This window comes from Molothrus ater, chromosome 3 (assembly GCF_012460135.2).
Source record: "Molothrus ater isolate BHLD 08-10-18 breed brown headed cowbird chromosome 3, BPBGC_Mater_1.1, whole genome shotgun sequence".
Lineage (NCBI taxonomy): Eukaryota > Metazoa > Chordata > Aves > Passeriformes > Icteridae > Molothrus > Molothrus ater.
In genome coordinates, this window is record NC_050480.2 from 83934138 (window position 1) to 83961480 (window position 27343).

The 27343-nt window shown below is 39.9% G+C and overlaps 1 protein-coding gene across 6 annotated transcripts in view; it reads left to right on the forward strand.

Annotated features, from left to right (window-relative positions):
- Nucleotides 1–27343, forward strand: part of DLGAP2 (DLG associated protein 2) — a 455914-nt gene that overhangs the window by 55863 nt on the left and 372708 nt on the right. For 5 of the 6 annotated variants that reach the window (XM_036380773.2, XM_054514363.1, XM_036380774.2 and 2 more), the window contains exon 2: nt 23587–23641. In XM_036380773.2, coding sequence (XP_036236666.1) covers nt 23587–23641 — 55 coding nt within the window. Of the gene's footprint in view, nt 1–23586; nt 23642–27343 lie in introns of those variants that run through there. The other variant, XM_054514364.1, reaches the window with a different exon arrangement.

A 27343-nucleotide genomic window follows, 5' to 3' on the forward strand; every position in this document is an offset into this window, starting at 1 on the left:
TGAAGATGACTAGTGATATTGATTTTCCATATTTATTTAAACTCAAACAATTTAACACCTCCACACTAAGAAATGTTAAACTCCAGGTTTATTAATGATGTCCCTGCAGCCTTTGGAAGGAAAACAAAGGTGCACATAGGAGGTTAACTAACTCATATTGGCAATAATTCAAGCAACAGAAAAATCTCTGCCACTCTTACAAAAAACCATGAGCTTTTTGTATGAAAGCAGGTATTTATGTGCAAATATAATCTTTGCAGTGATGAGCTGACATTCTTGAAATGTTAAATTAATCAAGCATCTTTGTGCTTTAATGTAGGCAAAGAATTCTCCTAGATCAGGGGTGACCAAGCTTGCTAGGGCAGCTCATACCATCCTCTCCCCATGGGCTTCTTCCAGTGGTGGTTTGGGATTCAACTGTACACCTTGTTCCCAGCCATGTCTCTCACACCTATGGTCCTATAGAGGAAAAAGTGACTTTTGCTGCCACCAGAAGTGGCTATCTCGCTCGTGGCACCCCTTGGTTTGAAGGCACCAGACAGAGGGTTTCTGAGGTTCTTGGTTTGAGGGCACAGACAGGCAGTGTCTAGGTTTCAAGTTTGGAAACCAGACAGAAGGCTACTGGCTAAGTAGCCAGTTTTCATTTTGCTTGTGCTCCTCACCACTTCTCCAAGCTGTGTTCCACTTGGGTATTAGTGGAGGAGCACAAAAGGACAAAGTCTGCAAAGCCTTTAAATATGACTGTGAGGCAGCGGTCAGTTCTAAACTCTGTTACCTTTTGCTGTTGCTCATTACAAATCATAAGTGTCTCTTGTCTAGGAGGAAGTGTTTATACAAAGTCACCATTACAGCAAATCTAAATAAAAGTAATAGGAAGTTGCATGAAAGCATGGTAAATGTCATGTCTGATTTATCTTACATTCCTTATAAGCAATGCCAGGTGCAGCTTGGTTAAAAGCACAAAACCCGAGATGAACAATTTAAATCCAATGGAAGACTTCATCTTCCTCATTGCTGACTACTGTGCACTAAGTCCTTTGACTCACACAGATACCTTTCTTATCAAATTCCCCTAATCCCAAACTGGTGATTGTTTCCAAAACTAGTTTTCTCTTCTTATTATCAATGCAGGTTTCTTTCAAAGATAGACCTCTGGAGAATTTTAGAGAATGATTAATACGACCTTTGAAACACCTAAGTGCTCTACTTCCTTTAATCTACCTTGGAAACAAACTGAATCTAGGTTTTGAGTCAGACCTCTTGCTTCATCACCCTAAGGCTTCCCCCCCACCCCTTCCTTGTCCCTTGCCCAATCTTTTTTTAGAAACAGGAGTTATGAGCAATTCCTAATATGTTTTGAAGGTGCTGCAGCATGGTAGACCCACCCAGCAAAGAAACTTAAGGCACTCTACCCTAGTAATGCATAAGCCCTCACTATACATATATCTAGAAGTATGCCAGTACAGGCCAATATAAGTCATATCGTGGTAGAAAAACATGACAGTAATATTTTGTGAAAACCATTTGGCATACCTGTGTCTCAGATAATGAATATTTCAACCTTTTATTTGGTCAAAACAGAAAATTCTGAAGATTTTTTCCTATCCTGAATGGTAGCCAGTGGAGTATTAATCAGCTTCTGAGTATTCTCTCTCTTCTGTTCTCCAGCAGATCTTTTCTCTTCCTGCCATTTACTTTGCTTTAGCAGAGATATCAGTAGTCCCTGTAGGTGATTCTAGCTAAATCTCACCTCTCAAGACCTTCTGTTTAATGCCGAGCACTGCAAAGCTCAACAATAGCAGCAACCTTTTGGAAGAAATGTATATCCCACTGTTTCTGTTCTGTGTTAGAACAATTTGTGGTTATCTCTGTGTCCGTCCCCACAAAGACAGGCAGCTGGACATTTCCACCACAAGTTTAGCACTCATTAATGTTGCAGCAGTCATAAACAAGCTACTCTGAAGCTTGAGCAACTTTGAAGCTACAAAAACTTTGTACAAAAGCTGCTGATTCAAGCATTAGAGGCAGGGAGATGCCTCCATCAGTCTCAGCTCTTGGTAGTGGTTCTTAGAGGGCAGCAGATGCTTTCCCTGTAGCATCTTTTCTCTTTACTTGTAAGACATCAGACTAAGGAAAGACAAAACTCACTATCGGGACTTGGGGCTGTGCTCATACAGCAAAGGCAGCACTCCTTTGGGACTGTGGTCTCCTGATAGGCTCCAGAATTAGCTATTGCTTCCCTGCCCTGTCCACAGACACCAGGTCTATCCTCAGATCTTGCTTTGTTGCTCGATCTGCTCATCCTCCTGCAGCCACTGCCTGTTTTACCTGCCCTCTGCGGGCAGATCCTGTCACGTTTTCACCCAGCTCTGGGGCACCTTGCTGGCTCTGACAGTACAATGCCTCCCAGCACACCTTGCCCAGTTGTTGCTTGCTGTCAAAGTCAGGGATTGGACACCAGGAGAAGAGAGATTGGCTGCTGCTGTTCTCCTCCAAAGTACCATCAGGGTGGTGGCACCTGAGCTAGCTTGGAGGGAGGGTCAGAAACTTGCACTGTGAACACCTCCCCAGTGGCTTCTCTCCCTCTGTCTTGTATATCAGCTTTTTTTTTTTTTCACTTTGCAGCACAATTTATTCCCATTACTTGCCTAGACCAGGTATCTCCTCCAGACTCCTTGATGGCATTTGCAAATGCTGTAGTACAATAGCCTCCTATCCACCCCATTTTTTTCTTCTCAGTGTTTTATCTTAGCAGCCTTTCCACATGACTTGCCTGAGTAACTTATCTATTCTGTTGAGTTTATGCAGAAGCCACTATGAAAAAGAAGTAACCAAAGTACTTATTTCCAGCCAATATGCAGGAATGGAAGAGCTAAAGATGCTACACTTATAAAAGCATAAGGTCACAGTGTTCAAAGTGTCAGTACTGAAAGTGTCCCTTTTGAAAGTGTCAGTGTGGATTCATAAAATTCCCCTTTGAAATCCATGTGAGGCATGTGTCAGTAGGGACTGCAAAGGATGCTAAAAGTAAATATAGCCAAGAGACCTTCTTTGGGCACATCTGAACTGGGGAATTTTGGAGCATTTCCCAGTGCCTTCAAGTGAGTACTTAGGCCAGACTATCAGTGTTTGTCGGACAGAAACACAAACACATCAGTAGCAAGTAAGCCATCATGTGTTCCTCTGGGCTCTCCCATCTGGAGCACGGGATTGGAACGTCTGTAATAGTTTCAGTGAATTTTTGAGAGAAAGAAGAGAGAAAGAAAAGCAGAGTTCTCTCTGCTCAGTTCTCTGTGGATAACACACATTAATAGTGCAGCTGCCAGCAGTGCTTTGGATCAGACTGGACCTGAAACAAAGAATTGTTAAAGATGCTTTAAAGAATTGTTCCTCATTTCCTTTTCCAGACAACTATCTAATTAAAAAAAAAAAAGTGACTCTGGTGGGTCAGTTCTAGCACAGAATATTCTATAATTCTATGATGGCTGATTTTAACCATTTTTTATTGTTGTCTGCTGCCATTTTACAGAGGATTTTTTAAAGAAATAGGCACCAGGTACATTAGATTTTTGTAAGTACATTGTAAGGTTCCAGAAAACAAAGCAGCCTCAGGAAAAAAGAGGCAAAGCAAAAGTGATTAGACTAAGAGTAGTGCTTTTGTTGTATATGTAATGGCTTGTTTCAAAGCATGAAGGAGTCCTGTAAATCCCTGGACATGTGGAAAATAGCACATTAGTGCAAGGCCATAATGATAATCTATAATGACAGAATGAGAGAGCAAGTATATTTATTATAATGTGATCATATTAGTGAAAAATAACACTTCTTGAGGCCAAAGTACAAAGAGCAGACTCTTATTCCATTGCCAGAATTTCACAAGATACTGTGAATTTGTCTGCAAATGAGTCCATATACTACAACATCTAGCATTAAATAAAGAACAAACTGCCTCAAGAAGAATGACCTTCATGTGTGGTACAAGAACAGCTTTGGAGTAGCTGACTTAGGAAAGGTGTTAGGTAAGTGCAGCCAGGGAAGTGCAGTTAAGACTCCTGGGTCCAGATCCAAACTGATCTTAAGTCAGGTGACTGTCTCTGGGAGCTGAAGTCAGAGGGTTTATCTAAGCCCCAGCTTAGTTTGAAGTTGCTTCTGTCCCTGGCAGCTGAAGAAGTCTAATTTTCAGACCTTGGAGGTATAAACATGAGTCATAATAAATCTTGTAACTTTTATGGATGATTTTAGAGAAGAAAAACTGCACTGTGTTTCTTTTGAAATTCAGCTGCTCTCCTGGAGAAGATAAGGAGATTTTTCTGTCTGTTCAGGGCTCTCCTCTGGGAGCAAATGCATGTAGTTCTGATCCCTGCTTCCAGCACTGCCTTGGTTATTTTCATTTAGATGGTCACCAACCAAAATCTGGAAGCCATCCAGGGAAATTTCTCTGCCACAGAAGTTCTCTCTAAATTAAAAAGCAGGGAACTGCTTTAACAAGTCATGCCTAGTCCTTATCCTGTCCAGTGTTTCTCACTTATTGGGGTCTTCTCCATGCAACAGTTTGCTCACTATCTCTGCACTCAGAGCTAAATGACAGAAACACTACCACAAATAGCACACTTCACATACATAGGGGCCTTTCAGGGACACAACAGTTTTATAACATCACCCACATTTCATAAACTGCATGTGAGTTGCTTTGGCGGTCTCACGAGGGACATCCTCTTTGTCAGACATGACTTCTGAATTCCATTTATGCTTACAAACCATAAGAGAAATTTTCTTATGAAGGAATCATTCATGCAGAGTAGTTTCACTGTCCTGGGGGACTGAAAAAATTTAGAAGTGTTTTAAGGAGAAATGACAGCCTTAGTACTGGAAACTCGATTTTTAGTTCGAAATTTTTGAAAAACCATTCTTATTGGTTGTATCAGTAATTGAGAAACAACCTTTGTATCCATCAAAGTGTGGCTGACAGTGTGAGGATTCCAGCGTGGGTTTGTCCTTGGGGTATTTGATGCCATCAGATCCAGTTGCTGCTTTTCATGTCACTGAGTAAAAATTTTTGGCTGAAATTTCTCCTGACTCTAGTCTCAAATTCTCACAAAGTAACTGTTTACCCTTCCTGTTCCATTTTGATGTTTTAAGTTTAAGCTCTCTTAACTTTCTCTCAAAAGAAGATGTGCAATTGTGCATCAGCTCAGATAGGCAAGGGGGTGCCTGCCCTGGTCTTCTTCTGCCTGCCTGCTATCCTTAGCTTCCCACTGAGATTATTGACCCCTCATTTCTGGACCTGTCCTCTCTAAAGGACTTGGTGTAACTTTTAAACATCTAAGAAAACTGTTTACTATTTAATTGACTGTTGGTAACTCAGGGTGAGCTCTGAAGAAAGCACTGACCTCATCCATCTGCTGGCATAAGATAAAGGCATTCTGCTCTGCCTCATGTCCCCCTCATCCCTCCCTGGGTGTGCAGTTCTCCTCTCTCTCTGAAGCCAGGATCTAGCTCAATATGCCAGCAGAAATGAGCTTTTTAAAAATTCATTTATTTCAGTATTTGTTTTCTGCTAGCTCAGCAAAGGGAGTGGGCTGGGCATTGGGCAAGGTAAGCAGCCAAATGAGCATATGAGAAGGTGCCTAAGCAGTGGGCAGGAGTGGACAGCCTCTTCTGCTGGCAGCAGCATGGCATCATCTCGTGGATTTTAGTCACCTCCCAGCTCTCTGTGCTGCAGATAGAGCCTGCTTGGCAGCACCTGCTGCGTGCTCTGATAGCTGAGCTGCCTTCCATGCAGGTGTGATTTCTGCAACAAGGACACTGTGGGTGAGGAGGAGCCACAGCAGCCTTCCCAAGGCAGACCATCCCCAAGGATGCATATGGGCCCCTCTTTGCTTTCTTTTATCCTTTACACCCTATTCACAGGGATGGACATGTTTTGAGTGGACTTTCTAAAAACGGCATTCACAGTAAGCCACAAATTACAGTGATACATTCCAAATGCTATTTTGGATGAATCGAGGTACAGAAGGATAATTCTGGAGAAGGAGGATGAGCAGGTGAAAACAGTGAAGTTGTAATGAAATTGATAGACTTAATTATAGTATTTGCTTCTGTGAAAGCTATAATGTTGTCTAATCAGTTAAAAAATGTGGGAAGATGAAGGAGTTACTGTTTTGTCTATTTACACTACTACTTTTAGGGTTTATTAAATAAAATATCTAGGATACTGTGTTAAAAAGAAAAATATATATGGAAATATATGAGCTAATTACATGTTTGGAAAAAACACATGAAAGATCAGAAAGCATGAAAAATTCTGGTGTTTTAGGTTGTGTGTTTGCATTTTATGTGCTCCTTTGGTTTACCTAATCACCTCCCTTTGGAAAAAACCCACCACTAGTCTATAGTAATATCCTTCCCCATAGTAAATCCCTAATGTCCTGTGTAAACTCAAGGAACAAAAGGTTATTATTTCTAGCTGTTACTGCAAGAAATGTATACAGTAAAGTAATTTACTGTGAAAGACTACTGCATTACTTTGATTCATTTAGATTAATTTTTGTGCTCTAGTTGTTTTTGATAAAGACAAAAGACTTGATAGGGCCAAGTTTGACCATTGAATTATTTGATCTTTACAGCTTTTTTTGTTTTTTTCTTTTTTTGTGCTTGTGGTGTGGGGCAAAGCAGCAGGGAACAAAGAATTTTTTGTCAGATCCCAAGAATGATCTGCAGGTTTTATTTTCTGTTGTTCATTTCCTGTGTTGTTGTAACTCTTCAGAGTAGGGCTAAATTTCAATCTCATTTGCATTATTTATATTATTCAATATAATGAGCATTAGTATAAAAATGATAAGTTAATTGCAACTTCTTGGCCTTCATTTTTTACTTTTGTAAAGAATTTTGGAGTAAAAACCATGAACACATGTATGGGAACATACACTATATATTCCTGTTTTCCTTTATACCCTATACCCTATACTCTTACTCCAAACCCACCTGTTCCAGTGTAGCTGAGTCAGCAGAAGAAGCCTTGCTGTTGGTGCAGTTCCAGAGTTGTGGAGCATCCTCAAGGGACTGCCTCTGCCTTGGTGACTTTTCCTCATTCTTTTCTCAAAGCAGTGCCTGTAGGATGAATTTTGCCCTGAGGCACTAAACATAAAGACATTGACCAAGCCAACCAGTAGACAATTAGTTGTAATCTTCTGGTGCCCAGTCTGGTATTTCTCTTTCTCAGCAAAGCCAACAGTGTCACAGATGTAATAAACATGCTCAGGGTACAGCAGGACAACTGGAATGTACAGTGGGACGCAGGGAGTGCCACACATGCAGTATAAACTGCATGGGAGCTGATGACAGCATCATAGCTATCGATGCAAATCCAATGGTAACAAACAGGGACATTGTTTACCCTTTGTATTATGTCCTTTTGTGTTGAATTTTTCAGCTGAAATACTCATTGGTTTTGAAGTTATGACCCAAATGTATATATAGCAAATATTATTAGATTCACTAATTTAAATATTTATAATTTAATAATAGATCTAGTAGTGATTATATCTATGCTGCAACCCAATAAAATAATTAAGTGTATATTCTGCAGTTCGATATGGGATTAAATGTGGACATACTGCTGAATCAGGGCTTGACTTGTGAATGGATATTTATCACAACAAAATACAGAACTATAATAAACAACTGTGTGCCAAGTCAAGGAGCAAACATACATGACCCCTGGAACATTTATTTTATTATTCTGAGGCCAATGGTATTTTGTGCTATTTTAATGCTATTTTGTTCTGTTTCCTCAAGTTATATGTAAATTTTTGTGACTCTTACACTGTTCTGACCTTACTCTGCTGATACCTCAAAGGCTTATTACATTTTTTCACCCCTAATGCTTTTAGTTAAATCTGTAATCACATTCAGACTTTATGTTTTCCATGGTTTTAAATCTGATTTCCAGCAAAGAATGCCAAGTGTCTGTTTCCCATTTCCAATTGTTTGAATTCATAGTTACAAAGAATGACAAGGACACAGTACATGCCAGTGAGGAAGCCAGCACTGAAGAGGGGACCAGAATTCTTGTTGTTTTCTTTGTGATCAAGAGTAGACCATGTCATATCCATGCATTTGAAGAGGCTTCAGCATGAATTAATTATTTGTTCAAACAAGTGAATACAAAACATATCTTCAAACATATTTTCATCAGTAGCACAATGTAAATATTGCCTTCTATTATCATGTACATAAGTTTGCTTATCTTCCTGGTCTCATTATTTTAAATATGAAAAAATATGGATAGCAAACAGCAGGTTGCCTTTGAAAGGTAGAAAGCATTTACTTATCTGCCTCAAAAATCAGTATGAATTTAAAGGAGCATCCTTTCCTGAAGATGGGTCAAAGGAAAATACCCACAGGTACTGAAGTAGTGGTTTATTTTATTTAACAATTTTCCCCCCTCATTTGCATTGATATGAGTTTCCACACTATGTCACATAACAATAATGTTTCTGTTCTAGTTCACAGATTACAATATCTTCTCTTAGTGTTTAAATGAGGGGCACAAAATGAATTGCCACTTTCTCCAAGCACTCCAGTCAGCAAATTAGCTGCAGTTACCTCATGGCTCTTTTTTGTGTTTGAATAACAAAAACTCATAAATCTAAGGCAGTCTGAAATTCAGTAGGATATTGCAGATCATTCTTGTAAATAAACAGGCTACTTATACTTTGGAATCTTGTCTGTGTCAAAACATTTTTGCTAGCTTTTTTAATAGGGTTTTGGCTAGAATAAGCAATGCAAATGCTGAGTGGCAGAGCTCTTTAGTCTTTCATCACACCAGTGCAACTGGGACAGGCTCAGGAAATTTCATTACTAATTGCAGATTCTGGTTTGAAGAAAATAAATTGCTGGTGTTTACCAGTCATGAGGTAACATCAATGCTAATATATATGATGATGGGATGACCCATGAGAATAATTAAAACACTGGAAAAGGAAATTTTGTCAGTTGAGATGGCTTGTCTACTAGTCAGGTGCTCCTTCTTTAATATTTTCAGCAGCCTAGGCTTGTCAAGCAGACTGATTATATAGTTCAGCATTGTGTGACTTAACCTTTTGTTCTTGAGAGGTGACATTTCCTTGAAAGCAACATGAAATGAAGAATTAAAAACAAACAAGCTGAAAACAATTTATTTTCAACTGGATAGTCAAGACAGAAAAAAAAAAAAGCTTCTAAAACTACATTTACTTTAGCTTTTAATTCAGAAAATGGATACATAAAAGGTCATTTCACGTATACATTTACCAACAAAACAATGTTCCTGTACCCTTGCACCAGTTCTTGTGCTCATTTCTCTGATGGTAAATGAAAACTCTAGAAGCATCATAAAAAAAAAAAAACAGTAAAAAATTTGTCCTAGTCAGAGAACTATTTAACTTTGTACAGCCTCACTGCCCCATGCAAGCCTTACAACACCCCAAAAATGTAGAGAGCTAAAGAAAAGTGTTAATTGTTAATAATTTCTTTACAGGGGAGTACTAACTGTGTTGTTCTAGGATGAAGTTAGCACAGATCCAAATATTCCTCTGATTATTTTCAATTCTTCCCCACTCCAGTGCTCTAACATTGGGGACTTATTCTATGAAAGTAATTCTGCTTTGTACAAAATACTTAAATGAGTGTTACGAAAAAGGCAGGAACTTCTCTATTTTTTTTTTAATTTTTTTTTTAATTTTTTTCAAGACCTCTGAGAGCTAAATTTTAGAACTCTTTGTGGTCTGAGTAACATTAGTAAATTTTTCTAACTGTGCAAAATGAAGAAAAGCTTCATCAGAGAAGATGAATGTTATTTCACAATAGCAGCTCATGGCAGCCATCTAAAAGATAAGATTCTCCCATCTCCATTTGTCAGACACTTAACTTGAAGCTCAATCTCCCATCTTGTAGATAAGCTGTGCCTCTATTGCCTGTCTCTCTAGAGGTGAGACAGCACTGTCATCTCCAGTGCTCAGTTTAAGACTATCCCCAAGAGTGCATTGGGTATTTTACGTCTGCCAGCTTTGCAACACTCCTGGGGATTCCCCAAGCTCCCTTCACTCCTCCCACTGCACTGGAGGAGCATCAGCTGCAGAGAAATAGGCATACTTGTGTGTTTTACCTCTGTCTTCTCCCCTTAATAGGCATCAAAAATACCCTTTCTCTCTGTGCAGCTTTGGATCACCTGTGGTATGTGCACGCTAAACCGATCAAAGATTAGAGCAATGCATCGAAGCAGCACAGTTTTAACAGTGTGGTATCATCAGCTCACAGATTAAAGCTGCCCTACCACTCTTGCAGTTTTGTATTCTCAAAAACTGACTGCACAAATGGTGATCTCCCTCCTTAAAAATCACCACCAGAAGCATAACTGTATAACTGGTACTGAAATAATTATAACCTGCTTGCTGACAACTATCCTTGTTTTATCCCACCTTCAGCAAAATCTCTCCAGCTGACTGGGGCTTGCAATAAACTATCATATTGTTCAACACTGAATGAAATGTGGGTAATATTTTGGTCTTAAAGAGAAAGCTATTATTTCCATAAGAATGCCTGCTCATTGGGGAAGGAGGTGTGGGTAGTCGCTTTGTGTTCTGAAATTTATATCCCCCTGTGCTATCAAACATTGCCAAGGGCATGAATGAGGCACAGGCATCCTTCTCTGTTTGTTCTCTTTGCATGAAAGAGTTGCATAGCCTAAATCTATGAACTAAGTATTCCTAAAAATAATCCATCCTTCTCTGGTTTTCTGCTGTCACTTACAGCTGTCCATCAGGAGTGAATTGTCCCAGTTTTGCCTGTGAATGAGTTCTTTAGTGTGCTGCTGCTTCAGTTTGTGTGTTAGGCCAAAAGGTGACTAATGGACTTGACTTACATAGCACAACAAAGCAACTGTTGGAAAAATTGTGTCTGGTGCCCAATTTTCAGGGGAACTTTCACCTGGGAAAATGGCTAGGTGAAATACCAGACATCTGATTCATCTCAGTGGGTCTCTCATCAATGACAAAGTGCTACTTATGTCTAGAGTCTCAACTTCTCCAAAGTGACAAACATATAAAAACCTTGTTTGACATGTAATACCAAATAAAATTTGCAGACTCTGGTCCTTCCACAGTGGAGGCTTCCGTTTCCCACATTTATACAGGTGATGACTATTTTTAGCTATTAATAAATTTAAAATTTGATTTATCAAATAGTTTCTAAAAGCCAAACTACTAATAAATTATAAGCCATTAAGTAACTTATTGGAGAGTTGAAGTAATGATTCACAATTTTTGATATGAGTTCACTTCAGAGCAGGAAAGATCTGTGATACCAGCACCATAAATGCAAGTTGTTTCCTCTCTTATTTTTGTTGTGGTAGCTTTTACACTTAAAACATCCTCTTTTATCTTGTTCATAATTTTGAGCTGAATGTCTTTGTATCTATATGACTCCTACACAGTAGAATAAAGCAGTCCATTGTTGCCAAGTCCTAGCACAAAACAAAAAACTTTAATTTTTAATGACAATTAGTATCTTTGTAACAAAGATACATGGAAGGACTATTACTCTGTTTTACATGTTTAATAGATTTGCTTCTGCAATGCAAGCATAGGCATCAAAATATTTAAAATCCACATGCTTCACACATAAATCCTAAGTAAAATTCCAGAACAGCAAGGAGAAATACCACCTGGTATTCCCTGGCATTTGCCTTATATGTATTATTATTATCTCAATAATCTGTGCATTTGAATCACATAATTTTTTGTCATTGTGCATTAAAAAGATGTCTTGCAACAAGCCACAGTAAAAACATATTTCCCAATAATCTCCCAGACTAAAACCTGAGAGGGTTTTAGTGGCTGGGTTTGTTGATGTTATGTGGGTGAGATGGAAGCAAGGAAACATCCCACATCTCTAACAAAACCTTTGAGGAATCACATGCTGCCCTGAGAGGTACCAGGGGCATGGTGAAGGTTGGTGCCGCCAGGTGCAACCCTCTCCCTGATGGTGAGGCAACTCCACTTCTCCAGCTCTGGTTTTGGTGTGCTCACTGGAGACCCTTCCTGAGAGAGAAGGAGTTTTTTTCCACCATGTGGGTGTGCTGCAGGCTATTGCAGCCCAGCTCAGCTCTGCCTGGCAGGGATTCAGCCCTCTGGAAAGAGCAGGGAGGCATGTAGGATCCAAAATGTCCCATAAGGAGAACTATGACTTCTACTCAGGAGAAATAAAAGAGAAAACTGTCAGGGACAGTAGCAGTGCTATCTGCAGTGCATAGCATGTGTGTGCGCTGTCAGTCTGTCAGATGAGTTACAAGTGTGGGGAGGTAGCCAGGACCTATCTGCTGAAGGGCTTAAAATTCTCCAACCTAAAAGTATTTGCTGTGATTTCCTGTAGCCTTGCTCTATACCAATCTTTACCTGCACCTTTTTGGTGTGTAGCCCCAGGGTATGGCAGTGATGAGTAACACTGAGGTGTCCTTTGCCCAGAGGGGTTATTCCTACCACTGTAGTACCATCCTCTCCAAACAGGAGACTTTGCAGTCTAGGCATTGCAAGGCCTGCCCATACATGCTTTGTACCTTAATAGACTAGGGCAGGGGGAAGAAAAGAGGCTATTGTTACTTTGTTTTGTATTTTAGAGAGTGAAAATGAAGTTGTTTGTTCTGCTCCAGTATTTGTATAACAAGCTCTAGAATTTGTATTTGCTCAAAATCCCACCAGATGCTGATGTAGTGGGTTGACTTTGGCTGGGTGCCAGATGCCCACTAATTGTTCCATCATTCCCTTTCCCAGTGGGACAGGGGAGAGACTAAGATGGAGAACAGCCATGGGGGGGGGGGGGGGGGGGGGGGGAGAAGTGGCGGAAGGAAGTGGTGGAAGTGGCGGAAGGAAGTGGTGGAAGGAAGTGGCGGAAGGAAGGAAGTGGCGGAAGGAAGGAAGTGGCGGAAGGAAGGAAGTGGCGGAAGGAAGGAAGGAAGGAAGGAAGGAAGGAAGGAAGGAAGGAAGGAAGGAAGGAAGGAAGGAAGGAAGGAAGGAAGGAAGGAAGGAAGGAAGGAAGGAAGGAAGGAAGGAAGGAAGGAAGGAAGGAAAGAAGGAAGGAAGGAAGTGGCGGAAGGAAGGAAGGAAGTGGCGGAAGGAAGTGGCGGAAGGAAGTGGCGGAAGGAAGGAAGGAAGGAAGGAAGGAAGGAAGGAAGGAAGGAAGGAAGGAAGGAAGGAAGGAAGGAAGGAAGGAAGGAAGGAAGGAAGGAAGGAAGGAAGGAAGGAAGGAAGGAAGGAAGGAAGGAAGGAAGGAAGGAAGGAAGGAAGAGTCTGTATGCACATAAGCAAAGGGAAAGGTCAGTCTCTACTTCCCATCAGTGAGTGATGTTTGGACACTTCCTGGGAAGCAGGACTTTAGCATGTGTAATGGTTCCTCTAGGAGGCAAACTCTGAAGAATCACAAATGCTCCCCCTCATCCTCTCTCCCTTAGCTTTTATATCTGAGCTGGCACCATCTGGTATGGAATATCCCTTTGGCTAATTTGGGTCAGCTGGCCTGGTCTCCTGCCAGGATCTTGCCCACTCCCATCACTTTGATGAGGGAAGGGATGTCAGAGGGACGGCACTGCTTGGCAGTAGCCAAAACACTGGTGTGTCATCAACACCCATCCAGCTGCCAATGCAAATCCCAGCACTGTGAGGGCTGTGAACTTTACCTCGGTCACAGCCAATGCAGATGCTTAAAGATAAATCATTGCAGTTCAGCTAAGATTTCATAAGCAACTTCCTGGGCCAAATAATTCTCCACACATTACTCTCACAAATTAAACAATTATAGCCCTGGGGTGACTAGTAACTTCTGAGGAAATACCTGTCTTTAGCTGCCTTCTAAAGCTACTATGATTCTATACAGCTTTTGGGTTTTGCAGATGGATGTAAATGTACTCACTATTCAAATTTAAGATTCATTAGTACAAACAGAAATTGCATATGTCAATTAAAACTATATTTGAAGGAGGATAGAGGAGCTGATGCATTTTAATCTTATATTTTACTGTGATATTTGACTGTATCAGTACATTAAATCTAATTTATTAAAATTGTGGAATAACTTAGGTCAGAAGTGACTTCTAGAGATTATCAAGTCCAAGCCTCTTCTCAGTGCAGGCTACTTTCAAAGTTAGAGCAGGTTTCTCAGGACTTTGTCATCTGAGTTTTGAAAATCTTCAAGGATGAAGATTCCACAAGAAAAAAGTCTCTAGCATGTCTTTAGCCTTCTCTTCTCTTTCTCAGGATCCCCCTACCTCTTGCCCTGAGAAGATGATCACTTTCCAAGACAGAGAGAGAACTCACAGTCATCACCCTTGTACCCCTTGGATTCTATCTAGCCTCATGTATTTGCTATATCCAATTAACTGAAGTGTTCCCCTCCTTGATCCCCCTGGATGTGCAGGTCAGGGGTGTAATGCAGGGGCTGGCTGAGCCTCTGCAAGGGCTGTAGGACACACAGGACTTGGGCTCCAGGCAAGCAGCAAACTCCTCAGATAGCTGGTCTGGCTATTCCTTCTTCAGCACAAGATGGAGCTTGGGTTTTTACTTCTGCAGTGTCTCTGTGGAAAGTTGTGACTGACCATTGGACTCTAAGTGATCTGCCACAGTTACTTCTGTGCCCATGATCCCCATGTTCCTATCATGCCAGAGACAGGAGGTCTTGCATCTAGGCTACTGCCATTAGGTAGGAGATGTCAGTGCTGCTCATGGTGGTAAGAGATAGAAGAAATGTTCATGATTTCTATTTTACACCAAGACTTGTTTCTCAGGTACAATCTCAGGAAAGTGAATTTGTTTATTTTGGTTGCTAATGTGTACAATGACTGTATACCTGATCACAGAATCACAGGATCAAATCACAGGAAAAGACCTTTGAGATCACTGAGCCAACCCATGACCTAACACCACCTTGTCAACCAGACCATGGCACAGAGTGCCACATCCAGTCTTAAACACCTCCAGGGACTGTGATTCCACCACTTCCCTGGCATTCCAATGCCAAATCACCCTTTCTGAGAAGAACTTCTTCCTAATTTCCAACCTAAACTTCCCTTGATGCAACTTAAGACTCTTGTCCTGTCACTTGTTCTCTGGAGGAAGAGACCAACCCCCACCTGGCTGCAACCTCCTTTCAGGCAGCTGTAGAGAGTGATAAGGTCTCCCCTGAGCCTCCTCTTCTCCAGGCTAAACAACCCCAGCTCCCTCAGCCAACCCTCAGAGGACTTGTGCTCCAGACTTTTCACCAGCCTTGCTGCCTTCTCTGGACTCACTTCAGCACCCCAAAATGCTTCCTAAACTGGGGGGACCAGAACTGAACACAGCACTAAAGGTTTGGCCTCACCAGTGCCAAGAACAGGGGAAGAATGGTCAGTCCTGCTGGCCACACTATTCCTGATACAGGCCAGGATGCCATTGGCCCTCTTGGCCATGTGGGCATGCTGCTGGATCATGGTCAGCCTGCTGTCAATCAGAGGATGAGATACTTAGGAATGCTTCACCTGAAAGAAAGTTGAAAATGCAATTGCTTTTATCCTGAGGTTTATCCTCCTATTAATTTACTTTTGGAAAAGGGAATTAAAACATCAACTGAAAAGTCTTGTCCTCTTCCTCACAGCAAAATTAGTCTGGGAAGGACCACATCATCATCTCTCAGCTTCAGAGCACTTTGAGAGCATCATCTGCTTCAGAGAACTTTGACATTCCTTGTTCCAGATTTTTGAAGGCATAGTTTTGGACAATGGTGTAATTGTGCAATTATTTGAACAACAAAGTGGAGAGTTCCAAGTGAACCTGTATTTACCATGCTGTGTTTAGTCTTAGGCATCTTAAATAATTTGTGGAATCTCTTGTAAGTGCTGCCAATTACAGTAATTGGACCCAGAGGTCAGAAGTATATGTATCACTGCAGCAAAGTCTTGTTCTGTCTGTCAAGAGTGTAAACTTCTGACAAATGAAAGATTTAAAAGAGTTTTTTGCTCTTGCTGATGTATTGTTCTCTAAGTGTCTAAATACTGAAAAGGAAGTTGGAAATAAATAGGGTTTGTGGCTGTTGCAGCGCCACTACATATTTTTCTACCATTAAGTAAGCATTAAGTATGAAAAGACTGCTTTAAGGTACTATTTTGAATCACCTCAGAGCTAATTGCAGTCTACATAGGGTTCTTTTGCTCAGGCTTGGCTAGTTATTTTATTTAGTTGGTATATTATATTATGAAAGCAATGTGGATTACACTTCAGATGATAACTTCTAAAAGATTCATATTTATAAGTATTTATTAATTGTAGGGCAGTTATAATTAGTTCATTCTAATGCAGATTCATGCTAACATTACTCTGAAAAGTATCATAATGGTTATCATCTTTTCTTTCCTGGGTCATCAAAAAATTATCAAGCCTGTGTTTCAGTTTAACTTGTCATGGTAACTGGATAGAAGGAGTAATAAAGCCAATGGCAGTGCAAGATCAGCTATGTTATCTGGGGTCATTGTAGCACTATACTCTCTCTTCTGGAGTTATTTTCTCTTAGTTTTGATTGAGATATAAAAAGTAGATAATGCAATCAATGATTTTCTCATTACTTAAATGTCTGTCACCTTTTGTTGAAAACTCTGCTAAGGAAATGTTCCTTCTATTGTTGCTGTCATTACTTCCTTTAATTAGAGAAATTGTAGAGAAATTTCATTTTTTGAGATGTAAAACAATCCAAAAGAACACGTATTAATATGGATATTGTAATATTTTCAGAATATTTTTGAAATTCATCCTCTTTAACATTTCCTTTTATTTGAAATTAAAAGGACACAATATACATATTTAAATGTGATAAGGTGTGCAATGATAAATACATTGATACAATGCCAAAGTGCTTGATACATGGCAAACATGATTTATTTATTTTCATTGTAAGTTTGCCTTTCCACAAAATTATCATGTTTTATTTATGTTCTTGATAACGAATTGGGAATGGTGGCTAAGGCAGAGGATGATAAAGGAAAATACTTTTGCTAAAAACCCCACAAACCAGACAAATCATTAGCAAGCTCTGTATGGACACTAAATTAGCTTTTGGAAAAAGGAATTAAAACATCAGTGAATATGTGAAATTGGATATTGGATGTTCATCAGTGTATATGAGAAAATGGACATTGGGCAATAGCAATCTAGTAAAATCTTGAAGAAACATAATTGGACAAGTCTGGGCTATCTCATCAGAATACAATGCAATGAACTGACAAGCCTGGCTTCTCACTCGCACTGCCGTGGCTGGGAGACATTTTGGCACAGAGTGCCTTTGCAGCAGGGCACGTCTCATCAGGAGCTAAGGGGAAAGGTTGTTTCCTTGGGAGGGCAGAAGAACTGACAGCTCACAGGCAACAATTGAAAGGTCTTGCAAAAATCTCTACTACTTCCAGCAGTACCTGACAGAGGAAAAAAAATCAAATCTTAATGTGTTCTACTTGGGCCAGCTTTGCCATTGCAAGTGGGGTCTGTGTTGCTCTGACAGAGAACACGTATGGTTTTGGAGGAAGCCTTGGGAAGGCAGGTGCCACTGGTCCTGATGCTCTCTTCTGCCAGAGCTGGATATTTCATGGACTGATTTTAGGAGTAACTTGGAACCGTTGCTGATGGTGTAGGCTCTATCAATATCAGCTTCAACTGAGACACAGAAGAGGCACACTAGTAATGAAGTTATCTTCTGAGTTCTTACAGGAATGGAAATGATAACTGGTATTTGTTGATGGACTCCCTAGATACCCCTTAAAAAGCTCAACCAAATATAATTATGCTTGTGGGAGTGCTATGAAGTTCAGATTTGGCTTTGGTATGTTGAACCAACTGCATATTGTTAGAAATCTGAAGGCAAGCAGCCTTGATACAGCACTTCACCACCTGGTTGCATAGAATCATCAGAGAATTATAGAAAACTTGGGTTAGAAGGGATCTTAAAGATCATCTAGTTCCAACCTCCATGCCATAGGCAGGGGCATCTTCCACTAGAGTAGGCTGGTGGTCACAGTCCCATCCCTGACCTTGCACACTTTCAGGGAAAGGGCATCCACAACTTCTCTGGGCAACCTGTTCCAGTGCCTCATTACCCTCTGAGTAAAGAATTTCTTCCTACTATAAATGTCTCCACTTTTAGTTTAAAACTGTTTCCCCTTATCCTGCATGAGCCTGTCTGCTCTGAAAGAATTATGGTTACACTGTAATGATAAGCCTTTGATTTATGGTGGCTTGTATCACCCAACAGCTTGTGAACAGGAAACCTTGCCTACTTGTAACACCCTGTCTTGAGTCAGATACCTTTACAGACCTGACAGATAAGTTGCTGCTGTAAGAAGCCAAATCCCAAATGCTTCTTTTCTGCTTAAGAAGCACCAGTGAATAACTTCCAGAGAGGTTCCTTCTCCTCCAACAGTGCTAATGGGACAATGACATCTAAAATCCTCAGGTATGAAGCCAAAAATAAATGGAAACAATAATACAAATTAAAACAAAAATATAGTATACCCCTTTAATGGCAGAAGGCAACAAGAGACATTCAGAGAAGCATGAGCACAGAATTTCCAGTGATTTAAGATCTATTACAAACATTATTCCAAAACTGCTCTGAAGTAGCTGACAAATAATTTTTTCCTAAAAAATTTCCTAAAAAGCCCTGAGACAAATATAAGGAAAACCAAATACAGAGATAGAATGGATATGATCCTTTGAATGAAAACAGAAAAAATTAATTCCATGAGGTTTGTGTGGATGGTAGGAAGGCAGCAGTGCTTAGCACAGAGCACTGCAGATAGCAAGGTCTAGGAGGTGTCTCTCTTTTCCAAAGAAGAGACACAAGATTTGAAAGACAAAATAGATAGGAACTCACTGGATCACACCCAAATATCTAACCTGAATTGTCTCCAGTACTGTACTGCTTCCATAGAAGATGCAGGGCACACTTGGTGGCTGACTCTGCCCATGGACCATTTCTTTGCAACCATCAGTGTATGAGTAAATCTCAATTTCTGGAAGCTCCTTTCTCTGAAATTTTATAAATTGATGTGGATTTCCCCAGTATGTTTTTGACACATTTTCTTTTTTGATGTTATCCTATTCTTGCAATCAAAATGCCTGACAAGCTAATCATAATAGTTTTGTGGGGAGGGAGGTTTGGAGCATGGGGGGCTCTGCCAGAGGCAATCCTTGGAAATGGCTGAACATGACCACAAGGGCCACAAACAGGACCTGTGTGGCTGGCATGCCTAAAAGGGTATGTTCTGATTTTCTAGTCTTTGAATTCATTGGATTTCTAGGATGTAAAAAGCAGAAAAATATTGTCTCATCTTGGAAATTCAAGTTGAGCTTCTTTCCTTCTGGCAAGTTACAAATCACAGTATAAATCATTGTTAAGTTCTGCCTTAAATTTCACTTATCAAGCACTCGAACTCCTGAGTTGGGTGTTCTGCAAATTTGGACCTGTGAAACATTCATTTTCAGTTGACTCAATTTTTAGCAGAAAAAAATGTAAATTGAGAAGGAAAAATAGTATACAGCTCATTTTTCTATGGCTATTTTAGCAGTCCAATCATTAGTGGAGTAGAAAGCAAAACATTTTACCATTCAGTACCAAAGAGAGGCCTGATCATCTTTGTGCAGCAGATCCTTTTAAGTGAGTAGATATCCATTTCACAGAGGCTTTTTTGCACATGAGAATTATTTTGCTTCACATTTCTGCTTCTCTGTAAAGTGGGGATTTTTTAGTGGGTTTGAAGTTAATACTTTCCAAACTTCAATTGTTTTTTAGGAATAAATCCTAGTTATATCACTCTAAGAACAAAAAAAAAGTTGTGTACTGAACACTCAAAGGACTTATCTGTCTTATTTTAAAGAAATTGAAGGAAAGTTTCCAAGTCAACTTATAAAAATATGATCTTTATTAAAGTTAAACCAGCTATGTAGCTACCCTGTGCTGCTCTGAGGAGCTTTCTGAATACCTATATTATGTATAGCTACAAGTTAAAATTTGAACATTGATTATGACAGCTGTATATTTATATATCTCTAAGCACAGCAACCTTAAAATTAAGACAAATGTAAATGCACCCAAATCAATATCCAACCACAAGGATTAGTATTTTTCATTGAATTTGAGGATGCTTTCATCTTGGCATCATAAGCAAAGACTATGTTCCTGCTACATATGAGTGTCTAGCTGTATACCACTGACCAAAGTTAATTTGCCTACTGCTAGGGAAGCACCTTGATGTGAAGGACATACCACCTGCTGTATTATTTATTCTGTTTCTGCATCTATGAGTCCATTTTTAATTTAGTATTGCAATGCCTTAACTCCCAGCTGAGAGTCATAAAACAACTGAAGGTTAAATCATCAGTTAATATCATTGCAACCTGTTTCTCTTTTGCTTCCCCTCCCCACAAGTAAATCCCTCTGGTTGCTCACATATTTTGATTTCTACAGCAGAAACCAATCCAAGTCTGCTTTGGGCAGAGATTCTCCCTCAAATTGCCCATGTGGGTAAATTTCAAACAACCAAAAGGAAACAAAAAATCTAAGGATCTTCCGTAAAATGAGAGAAAGATCTCTGAGACTGATCAGGTATTTTAGGCATTTTAAGCAATAAACTGGGTATTACAGCATGCAAATGAATGAAAGAAAAGCAGCAGGGGAAAGGACAGGCTTGTAGAGGGAAAGGTGACAGTTTTGCTGAGGAATTCTCCTGTCAGTTTCCCTAGGGAGAGAAACAAAGTAGGGAGAAAGTGGGAGGAGAGCAGTGTGAAAAGGCTCTTGGATACCATGGAGATGGGTACAGTGTAAAAATCTGTATACTATAGATAAGTAAGTGGGAGGTTGATATCAAACTCCTACCAGCCAGAAACTGGCTTTGTGCAGGGTAAACATGTTAAAGGGCTGGGGAGCAGGAAGCATTGTTTAAGACTTTGCCATACTGTTTGCCTACTTAGTGCTTAAAGAGAGTGCAGGAAAGGGACAAATAAATGTTTTTGTGATTTTTTCACATGTCTTTTCTTTTATCTATATCCAGTCTACCAGGAAGAGGAAGGGTAAACTATTTTCTAGAGCTTTTTTTTTTCCCCCATTGAGTTGTCTTACAACTTCAGACCTGCTTTTTTTTTTTTTTTTTGCTGTCTCTACTTTTAATTTCAGCCTTAATTTGATTAATTGGGAGCTCATAATAAATTCATAATGCTTCTTCATCGTCCGTGAATTTGGAGAAGAAAATGTGACAGATTCCAGAGGAACTAAATGTTACTTTATGTCTGAGTAAGACAGTATGTTTTTAAAATTCAGTCTTTGTGTTACACTGCTTTGAAAGACTGTCTCAGCTCATTTTAGGATTTCTTTGTTCTCTGCTTCTAATTTTTATGCTTTCGATGCCTTTAAGATTGCTGTTATTTCTATCCATGGCCCTAAGGAAAATTCTATAGTTTGTACATATGACATTGTACTTCCAAGAATTATTGGGTTTTTTTAAAATTCAAAAATGTAAGACACACTGTAGAATGGTGAGTGTGGTTTTCAGAAAATTGTTATTTGTGCCATTGATTCTTCCCAAAATACAAGCTGCCTGCTGCCTATGAAGCAGGGTAAAGCAAACTGATTTTTTTTACCTTTTATCCACAAGCTTAGGTTCAGAATAATGCCAAAACAAGTGAATTACTTTTGTGAAAGCTTACATTTAAATGCTGTGCCTTCTGTGAAATTCAGATGAGTTGGATGGGGAGACCATTCTCATCCCTGTCAGTTGTACCCATTGCTTTATTCAGGGAGGCTTTCTGGCCACAGACTGACTGGTGAAATAATAATGGCAATGAGAGCAGTGCTTTGCAATGGCCCTGTTTCCATATGTGAATTCAGGAGGAAGCATGGTGCAGCAAGGTTCTTAAGACTTTAAATTGCTTTGCTGGAGGACGCACACAAGCTGAGGAGTTGGTGCTCTGAAAGCCAGCGTTGGAAAAGTCCCACAGGGAGGGATGGGGATGTGCGGCCCTGCCACAGGGCTCTGCAGGTCTGGCTCTGACCACACTCATCCCTACCTGTTAATCCTGGCCAAACAGCAATAGCAGTCTTTGGGAAAAATAGAAATGTCTCTATTCCCTGAAATGTTGTACCTCCTGGATTTTCAGAACTCAATGCCAGCTGTGGTGGTGCTTGGGGTCTTCTTAGAGGTTGGAAGGCCAGGATATCCTGACAGTGGTGGTGCTGGCCTGCTGTCTGTAGAAACTAACTGGTTTTTTTCTTTTATATTTCAGACTGTGAAGGGTTCATGTTGGTCTTCAAGGGTAAATGTTAAGAAGCTGTCTTAGAGCGTGATTTTTAATTGGCTTTTTCCCAGAAAAAGCAAAAGAAAAGCCATTAAACTTTAAGCTACAGTTTTACTGATGCTCATATCATTTATCCAGGGTGCAAATTCTAGATTTTAAGATCAGATTAGAATTAAGTATTGGGTGCTTTAAGTACAGGTTGTTACTAGTAAGAGTACCAAAGCTGATTGTCTGCACCAAAATTGGTGAATTTAATATGCAAATCTGTGAAGAAGGATGAGGTCCTGCCTGTGGGAAAGGGCCAGTGGTGTGTGGTAGCAGCTCTCTGGTCACAGAGAGCAACAGACAACTTTGCCAGGCATCGTTCTGGGAAAGGCTGTCAAGAGATCAGAGAAAACAATTAGAAACAATTCTTATCTTAACTTGCTGCACCTGTTGTTGTGAACATGTGGAATGTGTTATGGAGATTTGTTTACCAAAGGGTGGTTTCTTAATTAGCCAATGGTGATGGTGTTTTAATTAAAGGACTAATCAGGTCCACCTGTAGAGAGCTAAGGTATAAAAAGCAATGGGTTTCTTTATAAAGTGAATTAACTTTCTGTGAATGCTTTGGGAGGCTGTGTCACTTATAACCCAGTCCTGACCTGCTGACAGTGTTTGTGATTGGCTTCCTCAGCATTTCTCACTGGCTGCCAGAAGCATTGCACTATGGTGGACGTGGTGAACTACAAAATGTGCGTCTTCTCTGTCCCTATTCCCTTGAGTTTCCTACTCAAGCTTCTGGAGTTTTCTGTTGTCCACTGGAACTGGCTGTGTGGAGAGCAAAATGCTGTGCTTTGAAATTTGGACTTGAGTGGTTTACAATGAGCTGGGTGCATAACCCCAGGGCCACGTGTGTGAAATCAGGGACAGCAGCATCACTGACTGATAACATACTGTCTTTCTAAGTTGAGCGTGTTTGATTATGGTCTTAGGTTCTTTGAATCAACTTTTGATATTGTAATCAATGGGAGAATGTGACATGAACTTTACAGGCAGGTAGTCAGCAGCTAATTTTGCAAGATTCTTCTCTGTTTGCAGTTCTGATGAACAGGATTCACTTTTACATTACGTGATGGTTAGTTTGGATTCAGTTTGAGAGCACAAAGCTTGATTAGATGCAGTAAATGCATCATTCCAGCAGTCTCTGGCTTTTCTTCATATGATGTTAAAATACATGTATCCATTAACACCTGTTTCTTTATTGCCACAGGTTCTGCCTGGCATACTGCAGAAGCATTGCTGTATTTTACCTGACAGGAACACAGGTAAACTTTTTGTTTAATGAGTTAATATTGTTATATGATTTGGAGAAACACAAGCACAAATTGGATTATATAGAGAGGCCTTGTTTGCTATTTATAGTCATTGAAATTATCTTATAGGGAATGTTAACTTGGGTGTTTTGTTTAAATTACCTGCTTTCATGTGAAGATTTTATGTATTCTGTTAACATGCTGGAGGTGGCACCATTGCAGAGGTTGCTCTCAGGTCTCGCTTCTAAAGTTATTTGTATGAATTTCTGAAGGATCTATATGTTTTTAACTCTAAGCTTACTACTTTGTCAAGAAAAGGGGTTTAATACTGGAGTCTGCAGCCTGGTCCTGTTGATTCACAAAAGTACTAAGCATTAAATTGCAGGTAGCTCTGACTGCAGATAATTGCTTGCCCTGTGGTTATAAAGTAGAGGAGTAGACTAACGGAGTAGTCAGAAGCAGTATCGCTAACAATATTTTATTGTTTTGTAGAAGAAACTTAATGTGTTTGTGGAAGAATAAATAAATTGATGAGAATGATATTGGAAGAGAAGAAAGCCATGATTTAATTTTACATTCTTTTATTACACGAAAAACCAATTTATTTTAAAATAAGTTTTAAAAACCTTTCAAAAATACTATAAATTGAGTGAAAGTGACTGCATATGCAACTCTGGATATGATTTGACAGAATAGTTTTAGGGAAGTAGAGAAGTAGGAAGAAAAATACAGCTTTTTTTTCTGTATCTTCTTAATAGAATATATGTGATTGCTGGCATCTCTTAAATCTGCATAACCCTTTCTCCCTGTAGGTACCATTAAAATAAACCAGTTTGCTCCTTAGCTTGCTATTACCTGTATTTCAAGGTACAGTTTGCACTAAAGGTAATTACAGAGAGAACTTGACAACTGTGTTGAACTGTAGTGGGATTTGTGGTTACCTGCCAATGTTCAAATGAAATTTAAAATCTGATTTCCATTTTAGATTGTGAATGTGATAGGAGTACTCTAGTAAGATAGTTCATAACACACCCATTCCAGCAAGAATTGGGAAGTTTATAATTAGCAAACAAATTGCAGACAGACTTTGGCCTTCATAACAATTTCAAGAGCTCCTAAAACTGAGCTTGGTGTAATGATCTTAGCCCAGTCTGTGTGCTCCTTTGCTGATATTGTGTGCAAATTATTTTCTTCCTTTTATTTGTAATATAGGATCTTGATCCAGATTCCATTGACAACCAAACTCTTAACTTATATAGAAGTGTATCATGTAGATATCAGAGCCAGAGTTACATGAAGGGATGGCCTGGAGCTGGGTGGTAAGACTGACCATTTATCTGGAGAGGGTGTAATTAATAGTTCTTTACAACCAATATCAAGAAAACCATTTCTCTAAAATCTCAGTCATCTGCAATAATGCCTTCATTTGGACATAAGAAAGGAGGGGTTTACTAATATAAAATTTGGTTTTGAAAATTTTGAACTAAGCTCTTTGAAGAGAAAATCTGTCAGGCTTTGTATGTAACAGCTGCTGTACCACATAAGCCCACTTATCTGTGAAAATATCTGCAAGTTCTATTGCATCTGTGTCACTGCTGTAGTATTTTTTTTATGTTTACCTACTATATAGTGGGGAGTTGCCAGCAGGTGCAAAGTAAATTAAATCTGTGTTCCATTTTCCTCCATTTCCCCTATTTACAGTGTTTAAACATTTGGCAGAGAGAAGGAGAGTTCAGACAGGACATGGGGGATTTTTCACCTCCTTTCTGGATTAAAAGAATGACTGAATTACAGTTTGATTAATTGCATCTGATAGAGATAAATGAACCTTTGTCATGTCAGACTTTAGGTCAAAATCAACTAGTCCAAACTAAAACCAAGAAATTCAGTAAATTTGTGTAAATGTGGAATGTGCTATTTGCATTCAAATGTATGCATCATACATAATCTTGTCCAGTTTTGCTCTCAGTCAGTGAGCACAGAAAAATTACCTGGCTGTGAGCTGTAAGTCTATGTTAGGCTGTTGACATTTGGAGGAACAAAGCAATGTGCAGGCTTGGGTGTTGTTCCTAATAAATAAAGAAGAAGAGGGAGAAATAGACTTGATGGAGGGATGGGAGAAAAGAAGGGGGAAGAACCATACAATGAGATGACAAAACCATTAGGGAAGAACAAGATGCTGTAGGGAGTAGGATGGGTGAAAGGGAGAGAGGCAGTAGCAGTTTCTTCACTTAGAGCTGTTCAACAGTTCAAGTGAAGGCAGCTTGGTATTCTTGGGCTCCTCATTCAAGAGTGCCTCCATGACCAGGCTCTTCCATGCTATCAGCACTGGAGCTGCACCCCAGGGAAAGAAATGAACCCTTGGGAATGATGGGGCCAGTGTTACCATCCTTTTGTCTGGCTGCCCTTCAGACCTAAGTTTGATTCTTGGGGAATATATGCAATTAGCCTGAGATTCAATTTGTCCCTGATTGCCTGTACTCTAGAAAGCTGCACATCTCATTGTCCTTACACTGTGTGGGAGTTTGAAGTGACCACACTTTGTCAGTATGGGTATTCTGTATTTGTAAACTGGAGAAGAGAGCTATGCATGGAAAGATAGCTTCAAGGGGAACAGTGATCTCCTTCCAGTGGTGATTGTGTGTTAGTACTTCTACCATGAACTGTTTTTCTCAGTGTTTATAACTTAGCTATAAAAATATATCCTGCAAAGACTTTCAAATTCAGCCATCCCATAACAACAAAGTTTTGGAAGAAGATACATATTTAATAAGATTAGGTGTTTCCAAGGTTAAAGAATTATTAATTTTCAAACATTTAAAGACTTTGAATTCTCTAAATAAATCACTGAATACAGCTGGTAGCTGCTTGCATTAAGCTTTGCTAACAGTGATGTTTCAATTCTTATGCATTCATTTATTTGTGCCTTTCCATTAATGATATTTTCATTACTTAATTAAAAGTTTATCTAGCATGCACTGGCACAATGTGTGCTTGTTATTGTGCTAGCTAATGTCATGGTTTGATACTGGCACAATGCCAGTGCCCCCATGAAAATATATTCTCCCTGGTGTCTGCTGTGAGATGTGACCAGGAACAGAGCAAAGCAGGTTCCAACTTAGGAAGAAAGGAAAAAAACTTTATTAACCTACAATTATATGTAAAAAGAAACACACACAGAACTCAGAATGAAAACCTTCCAAAAACATTCCTCCTCCCCCCACCAAATTTCAACACAACACAGTAAGACAAAACCTTAGATTCTCAATTCAGTTACCACCCCTCAGATCACCAACTTTTAGTCCATCACCACCCTTCAGATAATCAATTCTCAGTTCCTCAAGGGGAGAGGAGTCCCTCTTGTGCCATAGGCTTCCCCTGGAAACAGAGTTGAAGCCTCGTGTGTTTCCGTGTCACTCGTGGCACCATCTGGAGATCATTTGCCATCATGACACCTTCCTTCCATTTACAGTGCTCTCACCACTGAACATGGACCAGAGCTGCCTCTAGGGTTCCCCTTTTAAGGATGCTTTGCCCACTTCCAAAAAGAGCACAGTCTCTTGGGGCACCTGTCCCCACCAAATTCACCCCCTGGGGCTGAGGGGGTCTCAAGAACAGAGATCTTCTCCTCTACTGAAGATCGAGGGCACCAACCACCCCCCTCCTCATCTGTCGTCTCTGTTTATGCACTCCTTCACATAACAACACGGCACT